The 13542-nt window shown below is 34.9% G+C and overlaps 1 protein-coding gene across 6 annotated transcripts in view; it reads right to left on the bottom strand.

Moving 5' to 3' along the window:
* Nucleotides 1-13542, bottom strand: part of NF1 (neurofibromin 1) — a 259164-nt gene that overhangs the window by 169486 nt on the left and 76136 nt on the right. For all 6 annotated transcript variants that reach the window (XM_057536868.1, XM_057536866.1, XM_057536867.1 and 3 more), the window contains exons 9-11: nucleotides 2971-3144; nucleotides 2384-2506; nucleotides 2060-2134 (exon numbers count right to left, since the gene is read on the bottom strand). In XM_057536868.1, coding sequence (XP_057392851.1) covers nucleotides 2060-2134; nucleotides 2384-2506; nucleotides 2971-3144 — 372 coding nt within the window. The remainder of the gene's footprint in view (nucleotides 1-2059; nucleotides 2135-2383; nucleotides 2507-2970; nucleotides 3145-13542) is intronic.

Here is a 13542-nt window from a genome sequence, read left to right as displayed (position 1 = left end):
TACACATAGTCCTTTTCAATCAGAAATTACTTCAGATTCAATATCTCTTAGCCTCAAACCAAAGGAAAGAAAAACCCTAACAAGAAACAATTTATCAAACAATCTATTATAATAAAGAATCATTATCTAAGGTCCAACTATAAAAGATATTTTATAGACTCAAATTTATGTTCCTTTTCAAGCTAGTCATTAAAAGGTTACTAACACTTAATATTTTAAAAGTTAGTCAATACAGGTTTTTCTTTATAAAAATAGATTTCGTATTTATGTGGCCTCTGATACAGACACACTCCACCTTCACACATGCAGTACTCATTAGAGTACAGAAGGATGCACAACCACTTCACCATATACATTGAGGCATGCATGAAGTACCACTCCAGGCATGCTTTAAACCCACAAAGGAGCAGCTCAGCCACTTACAGCAGTGCCAAGTCCATGCTTGAAAGTGCTCTATATATTCAATTGTAGACAAAAATATTTCACAATTAAAGTAACTAGCCACAGAGTAACAAAAAAGTATACACTTGGGTTTATTAAATACAAGCTTTAAGCATTTATGTAAACCATCCACTCTAATAAATAGAATGTTTTTAGTATTATAAACCAAAGGAGAAAAAAGTAATAATATTTTATTTCTGAACTACACATAAACATGAAGGGTAAAAATCATTGCTTTTTTAAACTAATGGCCTTGAAAGTAAACCTTAAGGGTACAGTGTCTTAGCTCATTACACTGGCAAAAGCAAAATAAAAATTTTTCTAAGTTTTTAATACAAACATACCTTATCTGCAGTATCAGATTCATTAAACTTTACCTTTCGCAAGAAACTGTAGTTAATGTTACTTCTACCTATAACTGATCCTCAACTGAGAGAGGAATCATTCCCTCAGGCATTTTTAGTTATTCATAGTGTCTGGGGGCAGAGTGGGAGAGGAGGGAAGTGGCACAAATGGTATTTAATGAAATGAGGACCAAGGATGCTAAATGTCCTACAATGCACAAGGCAGTCCTGCATTGTAAAGATTGTCCTGACCAAAAATGTTACTAGCACCCCACTGAGAAAAACCAAATGTGTCACTACATAGCTTTATTAATAGTTATTATTCCTCTGCAGGAATGGATAAAAGAAAATGTGGCAGAATTTGATATAGTTCAATACATCCAAGGCAAATGAAGGTGAGAAGGATATTTTTAACTCACTAGAGACACTCCTTTAAAATGAAATTTGATTATAAAGAGGACAAATATACCTAAGTTATCAATGATTAAAGTCCTTTTTAAGGGAGGAAAACAGGAAAAAGTTGAACAATTTACACTTATGTGTGAATATCTAAAAATGGATAAAAGTGGAGCTATGGTAAATAACGCTTGAAAACCTTCAAAATATGATCAGAAGAACAGAATTTTTAAAATCCACGGTCCAAATCTAATACGGTTACTATCTTTCTACTTGATGCACGCACATCAGAGTCGAAGGTTTCACAAGTACCTTTTAATGAGTTTGCTTATTTTGTCTGATATGCTTTTATATCATGTAAACACCTCTAAGTGTTCATGTTTCATTTGTTTAAGGAAGACTAAAAAGTGCAATCAAATATGGTCCCACCATTTTTTTAATATACATAATGGGCTACAACATAAATACTGCTACTTTTAACTTAAACAGTAAGGTGACAAGTCAGAATGTATCAAATGCTGGGAAAGGGCTAAGAGTATTAAAATAATATGTGAAGAGCTTTGGGATGAAAATGTTAAATTGTATTTTCAGTGGCACTGTTCTCAAGGGCTTCTGATCCAAATACCTTTTAAGTTTAATCTTTCCAAAGGATCCTATTAACTCCACCTTCCTCAATAAGGGCCCTGAGGTCAAGATTAAATATGAAAAATACAATTGTATATCAGTTATTAGATAGAATCATGTGTGACAAATCTTCCTATATCATACATCTAAATTCAAAATCTTTTGTAAACCAAAAACGTCTTTCTTAAAAAGAAATAAAAAAGGAGTAAAGAAAAAAAAATTTTAAGTAATTTAGCAATACCTTTTGGACTTACATTGGTGATGATTCGATGGAGTGAATTTACCAGCACATAGTGAAATGTAGAAGGGGAATTCTGAGCCAGGCAGATCTAAAGAGGCAAGAAAAAAAGTGATTATTACTTCTATGAGAAAAATACATAGTAATATATATGAGGACAAAAGGAACAACAAAAAGAAAGTTTTTTTAAAAATAGAATAGATCTTTAAGGTCTTGAAATTAACATATAATAACGAGCAATACTGATAAAGGTGTAATCTATTCATTTTTCTACTCTTTTCACATTTAAAAGGATCAACAGCATCAGTAAACACAATTGGATCAAAACCAATGCTCTCACCTTAAAGTGTTGGTTGTTGTGAGGGCTTATACGAAAGCAAGAAACAAGGCAGTCAATCATTAGATCCACATCTGCAGGCTGACTGCCTCTTGAGAATGGTTTACTTGGATTAAAAAGCAGGTTCTATGAAAATCCCAATAGAAAACAAAAGCCTTTAAACAGTCATGCAGTATTTTTTCTACTAGTATTTAATAATAACACATCATCCACACAGATGGCAGTAACATTTAGTTCCCAGACAAAACACAAAACACTAATATTGTGGTTCATCAGTCTGACAAAATTCTTACTATACCATATATGGTTCCTTTCAGGCCCAAATTTCTACATTATTTTAAACCCAAGTCTGAATATTTATGCTAATTTAAGAAAACAGATTCATTCTGTGTTTTCTTCATATTCTAAGCCACTTTATGTAGCCGGGGGAACAGTAACAAAAGCAGGTCCTAAGAACTTAATAAAAGAAGACTCAGAACTTCTGTGTTGCAATGATCTTTGACAGTGATCTAGTATACTATTTATACTACAAGTTTATTCTTCATTTAACGTTTTTTAAGTTTGTATAAGAGAAACAATAAGCATGTTACCTTAAGATCAACCACCATGGACTGAACTAGTAAGAAGATGACAGAGTTATCTTCCCAATTGATGTAAGTACTTGCTTTACACAGTTTGACACAGGCGACTGCAGCGCTTTCAGTCAGCTGCCTGCTTCCTCCGTGGCCGGCAAGTGCTTTTCGTAGACTGTCCAGAAACAACTTCTACAAAATTCAAATACAGCAATTAGATAATATGTGAAGTTTCTTAGATTTCAGACTTACTTAATAAAGTAGCAAATTAGCCTCTAAAAATTATACTCTAGAAATATATAATTGATATATTGATATTTGTGGTTTTAAATTTCATAATTTAAGTAGCTGTCATCATTTAAATGTTTGTTGAATCCAAAAAAAGGAACCTGTTCTTCCCTTTCTTCGTTGAATTATTAAAGGAACATGAGAAACCATCCTTCCCGAACAATGTAGTTGACTTCCCAACCCTGAATTTAGCTGATCAAATTCTCTTTTTTATATTATCTTTAATTTCTAAATATTATACTTCCTCGGTTATTGTCTATCTCAAATTGTTCCATCTTTATCTAAAACTCCAGGCTATATTCAAGCTTCAGCCTTCTAACTAAGGATATATCTAAGGCTGTTCTATTGTTCTAAATTCCATTCCTCATAGAAAGTTATGCATTCTTGTGATCTCAAGCCCTCTCTACAGCTCATTAACAAATTTCTCCCTTTGGCCTTACTCCTAACTGAAAATAATACATCTATACTTACACACATTCTCAAATATAACATGCCAAAAGCTAAACTCACGCAACAACAGCAGAATATACATTCTTCTCAAACACACAAGCAACAATTTCCAGGATGGACCATATGTTAGGCCACAAGTCTTAATAAATTTAAAGAGATTAAAATAATATATATAATATTTCTGATCACAATGAAATGAAACTAGAAATTAACAGCAGAAGGGAAACTGGAAAATTCACAAATGTGTAAAAATTAAACAACACCCTTGGGTCAAAGAAAAAAATCACAAAGAAAATTAGAAAATATCTTGAGACAAATCAAAGTAAAAATACAACATACTAAAAATTAAAGAAAACAGTGCTAAGTGGAAAACTTATAGCTGGAAACTCTTACATTAAAAAAGAAGAAAATTCTCAAATCAATATGAAATAGAGAATAGAAAAACAGGGGAAAAATGAACAAAATCAGAAGTTGGTTCTTTGCAAAGGTCAAGAAATTTACAAACCTTTAGCTAGATTAAGAAAAAAAGAAGACTCAAATTACTAAAATCAGAATTGAAAATGAGGACATTACTGTTTTTACAGAAATAAAGATTATTAAACTATGAAAAATTATACACCAACAAACAGGATAATCCAGACAAATGGGCAAATTCCTAGAAACACACAATCTACCAAAACTGACTCATTAAGAAACAGAAAATCTAAATAGACCTATAACTAGCAAGGAGATGAAATCAGTAATAAAAAACCTCCCTAAAAAGAAAAAGCCCAGGATCAGACGGCTTCACTGGTGAACACTCTATCAAGTATTTAACGAAGAATTAACACCAGTCCTTCTCAAACACTTCCAGAAAATTATAGGAGAAGGAACACTTCCTAATTCATCCCATGAGGTTATCAATACTCTAATATGAAGGCCAGACAAAAACAGTGCAAGAAAACTATGGACGAACTTCCCTTAAGAATATCTATGAAAGAATCCTCAACATGAATTAGCAAACCAAATCCAGCAGTATAGTAAAAGGATTATATACCATGACCAAGTAGGATTTATTCCTAGAGGACATGAGTGGTTCAACAACAAAATCAATCAACGTAATACATCACATGAATAAAATGAAGGGAAAAAATCATCACCATTGATGCAGAAAAAGCATTTGGCAAAATTCAACACCCTCCCATGACAGAAACACTGAATAAGCTTCCTCAACATGATAAAAGCTATATATGAACAACCCATAGCTAACATCATACTTAATGGTGAACAACTGAAAGCTATTGGTCTAATATTAGGAACAAGATATGGACACCTGCTTTTGCCACTTCTATTAAACATACTAGTGGAAGTTCTACGCAGAACAATTAGAAAAAGAAAAGGAAATGAGAAAAGAAAAAGAAATAAAAGTCATCCAAACTGGAAAGGAAGAAGTTATCTCTGTTCTCAGATGACATGATCTATATGTGGAAAACCTTGAAGATAACACATAAACACACAAAAAGCCTGTTAGAGCTAATAAACAAATTCAGCAAAGTTGCAGGATACAAAATCAACACACAAAAGTCTACTGCATTTCTATACACCAGCAATGAACAATTTAAAAAGGAAATTAAGAAAACAATTCCACTTATGAAAGCATCAAAAAGAATAAAATACTTAGGAATTAATTTAACCAAAGAGATGAAAGACTTGTACAATGAAAGCTATAAAACAGTGCTGAAAGAAATCAAAGAAGATATAAACAGAAGCACATCCCATGTTCATGGATTGGAAACTTAACACTGTTAAGATGGCAATACTATCCAAAGCACTCTACAGATTCAATGTAGTCCTTATCAAAACCCCAATAGTGTTTTTTGCAGAAATAGAAAAACCCACCCAAAAATTCATATGGTATTTCAAAGGAAGCCAAAAAGCCAAAACAATCTTGAAAAAGAAGAACAAAGTTGGAAGACTCAAACTTCCTGATTTCAAAACTTACTACAAAGCTACAGTAATCAAAACTCTGTGATACTGGTATAAAGACAGACATATAGACCACTGGAATAGAACAGAAAGTGCAGAAAGATATCCTCGAATATATGATCAAATTCAGTGGAGAAAGTACAGTTTTTTTCGACAAAGAGAGCTGGAAAAACTGGATGTCCACATGCAAAAGAATGAAGTCAGATCCTTCCCTTACTCTATATACAAGAATGAACTCAAAATGGATCAAAGATCTAAACAACTAAAGGTATAAAATCCTGTAAGAGAACATACAAGACAATCTTTACAACACTGAATTTGGCAATGATTTCTTGATATGATACCAGAAAAAGCACAAGCAACAAAAAATAAACTGAACTTCATCAAAATTAAAAAAACTTTTGTGTATCAAAGGACATTATTGAGAAGGTGAAATGACAATCCACAGAATGAAAGAAAATATCTGCAAATCATATATCTGAAAAGGGATTAATATCCACAATATTTAAAGAACTCCTACAACTCAACAACACCACAAAAACACTGTGAGTGTACTCAACACCACTGAACTGTACACTTAAAAACAGTTAAAAGGGTAAATTTTTTGCTACTTCACCACAACATAAATAAGTAAATAAAAATTTAAAAGCTAAACTCTTATTTCCTCTGAACCAACTCCCACTTTGGACTTCTCTTTGATCACTCTCAAACACTATTCTGCATATCTCACCTCTAACCCTTATCTTTAGACTTTTCCTAATTGCCTAAAGAATAAAGTTTAAACCCAAACTGGCTCACAATGTCTTCCAGATTACTCACATCTGCTCTTCATCTTCACTTCCTGTAACTGCCTGTGTGAACCTTCCACTCTCTAGCTAACTTTTCTGAACATACCTTCAACATTTTTATATCCATTTTCTTGATTACCCTGGCTTGAACAACACTCACTTTCTCTAATCTAAATTCCTTTCTTATTTCAAGTTCAGCTAAGTTCCACACCTCTTCCATAAAACTTTCCTAACTATCCAAGCTTCATCTGAATTCTTACAGCACATATAGCCTGTATTATTATCCTAGTAAACAGGTACTCTTGATAAATAATTTTTTATCCATAAAGGAATAACGGGGACTTCCCTGGTGGCGCAGTGGTTAAGAATCCGCCTGCCAATGCAGGGGACATGGGTTCGATCCCTGGTCCGGGAAGATCTCACATGCCGCGGAGCAACTAAGCCTGTGAGCCACAACTACTGAGCCCACATGCGCCTAGAGCCAGTGCTCCACAACAAGAGAAGCCACCGCAATGAGAACCCCGTGCGCCGCAATGAAGAGCAGCCCCCACTCGCTGCAACTAGAGAAAGCCTGCACGCAGCAAGAAAGACCCAACACAGCCAAATATATATATATATTAATTAATTAATTAATTATTTTTTTAAAAGAGAAATAACTGGGAATTCTAGGGAGACAGCAGTCTTAAGCCATCCTTGACTGCCGATCTCTCCTCTAGCTCCTTTATTCCTTGGTTCCCATGTTCACCTCTTGTTCCTGGAGATATAGCCATATTTCTCAGCCTCTCTTGCAGTTAAATGTGGCTATATGACTGAGTTCACCTAATGAAATGTGAATGAAAGAGATGCATGCTATTTAAGGGCCTGATCCATAAAAATCCTCAGCATGCTTTTTTTCTATGTTATCATTTTCCCTCTGGCTCGCATAATGGAAACAACTCCCATAGAAGCCACATATGGAAAATGGCAGTCGTTGCTGGCCAAGGTCCTAAGAAACCACAAAGAGGAGGACTGTCCTGCAGAGCTACTCAGTTCGGCTGCTCAATACTATTTCATTAAGTATAATAAAGTTCTATTTAGTTGAGCTGTTATACTACCTACCCTAATACAGTAAGATAGTAATACAAATAAAAATAATAATAAAATTTAGAAACTGAAAAATAGAACTGCTTTCCATACATAGTCTGCAGTCTAGGATTGGTGTAAATGAAAGCCTGATCCGATCTGTTTAGGGTTCTATTTGTTTGTTGTTTGTTGCCTTGCTTGCTTTATAATAAAGCGCTACGTATGATTACCAAAGCCTGGAAGGAGTTCTGCCACACTGCCAAAGTCAATTGGCTACCTGTGGGAGCCCAGCCAGCTAAACCAAGCATTTCTCACAGCATACTATCTCAAGCCACCTACAGGGTACTTCTAAGAGTGGCATTAAAGATTTGCATTAAATTCTGTGTCTTACTAAAATTATACACATTCTACTCGGATGACCATGAAACACTTTTTTAAACAAATATGTACCACAATTAAACTTTTTTAAATCACAAAAAACTAACAATTTGGAAACCAAAAACATTCCTCTAAGTCGAATATGGCATCATCAAGTAAGAGAAATTAGAAATTGGAAATCACTAAAATTGAGGAAACTTCATCTGAAAACCAAGACTGCTGCTGAAAAGTAAAATCCAAAGCCTTACAGATACTTCTACAATTTTTTTTTTTTACAATTTCTTAAAAAATTGAAAATAGATGAACTAAACCATTACCTCAAAAAATAAATGTTAGAAAATATAAAGTCAAAATGCCAGGTTTTGGGCTTCTCTGGTGGTGCAGTGGTTAAGAATCTGCCTGCCAATGCAGGGAACATGGGTTTGAGCCCTGGTCCAGGAAGATCCCACACGCCACGGAGCAACTAAGCCCTTGTGCCACAACTACTGAAGCCCGTGCACCTAGAGCCCATGCTCCGCAAAAAGAGAAGCCACTGCAATGAGAAGCCCGTGCATCACAACAAAGAGTAGCCCCCGCTCACCACAACCAGAGAAGGCCCACGCACAGCAACGAAGACCCAATGCAGCCAAAAAAAAAAAAAAAAAAAAAAAAAAAGCCAGGTTTTAAAGACCAATAGAATAGATAAACCCTAGTAAACATGAATGAGGAAACATGAGACATATTAGAAATGAAGAAACAGTTATAAACATGGATATTGAGGAAAATAATTAGAAGAGAATATATAAATATTATAAATAAACATTCTGTCTATATATTTCTATATTGTAAATAACATATGTAGATATAGATATACGTAACTCCTTGTTGATGAAACTGAAAAATATATTTCCTAGCAAAGAATAAACTGTCAAAAGTAACCTTAAAAGAGACAAAACTTCCTCAAAAAATTAAAAATAGAATATACATACAATCCAACCATACCACTTCTGTGTATATATACAAAAGAATTGAAAGCAGGGTCTCAAAGAGATATCTGTATACCCATGTTCACAGCAGTATTATTTGTAATAGCTAAAAGGTGGAAGCAACCCAAAAGTCCAGGGACAAATGAAATTGGATAAACAAAATATAGTACATATATTCAAGGGAATATTACTCAGCCTTAAAGAAAGGAAATTCTGACACATGTTACAAGGTGGATGAACCTTGAGGACATTATGCTAAGTGAAATAAGCCAGCCACAAAAAGACAAACACTCTACATTTCCACTTATATGAGGTATCTAGAGTAGTCAAATTCATTGAGACAGAAAGTAGAATGGTGGCTGTTAGGGGCTAGCGGGAGGGGAATATGGGGAGTTACTGTTTCATAACAAAATGAACAATGGTTCTTAAACTTTAGTGTGCGCCACAATCACTTAGAGGGTTTGCTAAAACAGGTTGCTAGCCGTGCCCCACCCCGAGAGCTTCTGTTTCAGCAGACCTAGAGTGGGGATCTAACAATTTGCATTTCTAACAAGTTTCCAGGTGATGCTGATGCTGCTGCTCTTAAGACCACACTCTGAGAAGCACTGAACTAGATCTTGATCTCAATCTCTCTGTCTCATAAAAATTTTAAAAAGTAGACTAGAAGGATGTATACCAACCCCTGACAGTGGCTGTTCCCAGGGAAAAATGAAAGAATATGGAATTAGTGGAATCAAAGGGGACTTGAGCTTTATCTGGAATTAAAGAATTTATGCAACTATTATTTGTTCAATTTTCAAAATCATATGTAAATAGAAAAAAGATAAGCAATATATCATACTGTTAATATGAGTATGGGTCATTGTTATATTCGTTGTATACTTCAAATATTTCTGCTAAAAAAGATAATATAGTCAAAAGAAATAATGGTCTGGAAAAAATATTTACAACCAACTGAAAATAATGGATTACTGCTCCTAAAAAACAAAAAGTCCCATTAAGCTCTACCCACCACCAGTCCCTCCCAACAGGAAACTTACACAAGCCTCTTAGATAGCCTCATCCACCAGAGGGCAGACAGCAGAAGCAAGAAGAACTACAGTCCTGCAGCCTGTGGAACAAAAACCACATTCACAGAAAGACAGACAAGATGAAAAGGCAGAGGGCTATGTACCAGATGAAGGAACAAGATAAAACCCCAGAAAAACAACTAAATGAAGTGGAGATAGGCAACCTTCCAGAAAAAGAATTCAGAATAATCATAGTGAAGATGATCCAGGACCTCGGAAAAAGAATGGAGGCACAGATCGAGAAGATGCAAGAAATGTTTAACAAAGACCTAGAAGAATTAAAGAACAAACAAACAGAGATGAACAATACAATAACTGAAATAAAAAATACACTAGAAAGAATCAGTAGCAGAATAACTGAGGCAGAAGAACGGATAAGTGACCTGGAAGACAGAATGGTGGAATTCACTGCTGCAAAACAGAATAAAGAAAAAAGAATGAAAAGAAGTGAAGATAGCCTAAGAGACCTCTGGGACAACATTAAACGCAACAACATTCGCATTATAGGGGCCCCAGAAGGAGAAGAGAGAGAGAAAGGACCCGAGAAAATATTTGAAGAGATTATAGTCAAAAACTTCCCTAACATGGGAAAGGAAATAGCCACCCAAGTCCAGGAAGCACAGCGGGTCCCATACAGGATAAACCCAAGGAGAAACACACAGAGACACATAGTAATCAAATTGGCAAAAATTAAAGACAAAGAAAAAATTATTGAAAGCAGCAAGGGAAAAACGACAAATAACATACAAGGGAACTCCCATAAGGTTAACAGCTGATTTCTCAGCAGAAACTCTACAAGCCAGAAGGGAGTGACATGACGTATTTAAAGTGATGAAAGGGAAGAATCTACAACCAAGATTACTCTACCCGGCAAGGATCTCATTCAGATTCGATGGAGAAATCAAAAGCTTGACAGACAAGCAAAAGCTAAGAGAATTCAGCACCACCAAACCACCTATACAACAAATGCTAAAGGAACTTCTCTAAGGGGGAAACATAAGAGGAGAAAAGGACCTACAAAAACAAACCCAAAACAATTAAGAAAATGGTCATAGGAACATACATATCGATAATTATCTTAAACGTGAATGGATTAAATGCTCCAACCAAAAGACACAGGCTTGCTCAATGGATACAAAAACAAGATCCACATATATGCTGTCTATAAGACACCCACTTCAGACCTAGGGACACATACAGACTGAAAATGAGGGGATGGAAAAAGATATTCCATGCAAATGGAAATCAAAAGAAAGCTGGAGTAGCAATACTCATATCAGACAAAATAGATTTTAAAATAAATAATGTTACAAGAGACAAGGAAGGACACTACATAATGATCAAGGGATCAATCCAAGAAGAAGATATAACAATTATAAATATATATGCACCCAACATAGGAGCACCTCAATACATAAGGCAACTGCTAACAGCTATAAAAGAGGAAAATCGACAGTAACACAATAATAGTGGAGGACTTTAACACCTCACTTACACCAATGGACAGATCATCCAAACAGAAAATTAATAAGGAAACACAAGCTTAAATGACACAATAGACCAGATAGATTTAATTTATATTTACAGGACATTCCATCCAAAAACAGCAGATTACACTTTCTTCTCAAGTGCGCACGGAACATTCTCCAGGATAGATCACATCTTGGGTCACAAATCAAGCCCCAGTAAACTTAAGAAAACTGAAAACATAGCAAGCATCTTTTCTGACCACAACGCTATGAGATTAGAAATGAATTACAGGGAAAAAAACGTAAAAAACACAAACACGTGGAGGCTAAACAATACGTTACTAAATAACCAAGAGATCACTGAAGAAATCAAAGAGGACATCAAAAAATACCTAGAGAAAAATGACAATGAATACACGACGATCCAAAACCCATGGGATGCAGCAAAAGCAGTTCTAAGAGGGAAGTTTATAGCTATACAAGCCTACCTCAAGAAACAAGAAAAATCTCAAATAAACAATCTAATCTTACACCTAAAGGAACTAGAGAAAGAAGAACAAAACAAAACCCAAAGTTAGCAGAAGGAATGAAATCATAAAGATCAGAGCAGAAATAAGTGAAATAGAAACAAAGAAAACGATAGCAAAGATCAATAAAACTAAAAGCTGGTTCTTTGAGAAGATTAACTAGATTGATAAACTATTAGCCAGACTCATCAAGAAAAAGAGGGAGAGGACTCAAATCAATAAAATTAGAAATGAAAAAGGAGAAGTTACAACAGACACCGCAGAAATACAAAGCATCCTAAGAGACTACTACAAGCAACTCTATGCCAATAAAATAGACAACCTGGAAGAAATGGACAAATTCTTAGAAAGGTATAACCTTCCAAGACTGAACCAGGAAGAGGTAGAAAATATGAACAGACCAGTCACAAGTAATGAAATTGAAACTGTGATTAAAAATCTTCCAACAAACAAAAGTCCAGGACCAGATGGCTTCACAGGTGAATTCTATCAAACATTTAGAGAAGAGCTAACACCCATCCTTCTCAAACTCTTCCAAAAAATTGCAGAGGAAGGAACACTGCCAAACTCATTCTATGAGGCCACCATCACCCTGATATCAAAACCAGACAAAGACATCACAAAAAAAGAAAATTACAGACCAATATCACTGATGAATATAGATGCAAAAATCCGCAACAAAATACTAGAAAACAGAATCCAACGACACATTAAAAGGATCATACACCATGATCAAGTGGGATTTATCCCAGGGATGCAAAGATTCTTCAATATACGCAAGAAGAAAAAGGAGAAAAACTGTATGATCATCTCAATAGATGCAGAGAAAGCTTTCGACAAAATTCAACACCATTTATGACAAAAACCCTCCAGAAAGTAGGCATATAGGGAACTTACCTCAACATAATAAAGGCCATATATGACAAACCCACAGCCAACATCGTCCTCAATGGTGAAAAACTGAAACCATTTCCACTAAGATCAGGAACAAGACAAGGTTGCCCACTCTCACCACTATTATTCAACATAGTTTTGGAAGTTTTACCCACAGCAATCAGAGAAGAAAAAGAAATAAAAAAAGGAATCCAAATTGGAAAAGTAGAAGTAAAGCTGTCACTGTTTGCAGATGACATGATACTATACCTACAGAATCCTAAAGATGCTACTAGAAAACTACTGGAGCTAATCAATGAATTTGGTAAAGTAGCAGGATACAAAATTAATGCACAGAAATCTCTTGCACTCCTATACACTAATGATGAAAAATCTGAACGTGAAATTAAGAAAACACTCCCATTTACCACTGCAACCAAAAGAATAAAATATCTAGGAATAAACCTACCTAAGGAGACAAAGACCTGTATGCAGAAAATTATAAGACACTGATGAAAGAAATTAAAGATGATACAAACAGATGGAGAGATATACCATGTTCTTGGATTGGAAGAATCAACATTGTGAAAATGACTCTACTACCCAAAGCAATCTACAGATTCAATGCAATCCCTATCAAACTACCACTGGCATTTTTCACAGAACTAGAAGAAAAAATTTCACAATTTGTACAGAAACACAAAAAACCCCAAATAGCCAAAGCAATCTTGAGAAAAAAAATGGAGCTGGAGGAA

This window comes from Balaenoptera acutorostrata, chromosome 20 (assembly GCF_949987535.1).
Source record: "Balaenoptera acutorostrata chromosome 20, mBalAcu1.1, whole genome shotgun sequence".
Classification (NCBI taxonomy): domain Eukaryota; kingdom Metazoa; phylum Chordata; class Mammalia; order Artiodactyla; family Balaenopteridae; genus Balaenoptera; species Balaenoptera acutorostrata.
This window is presented reverse-complemented; position numbering and strand designations above follow the sequence as displayed.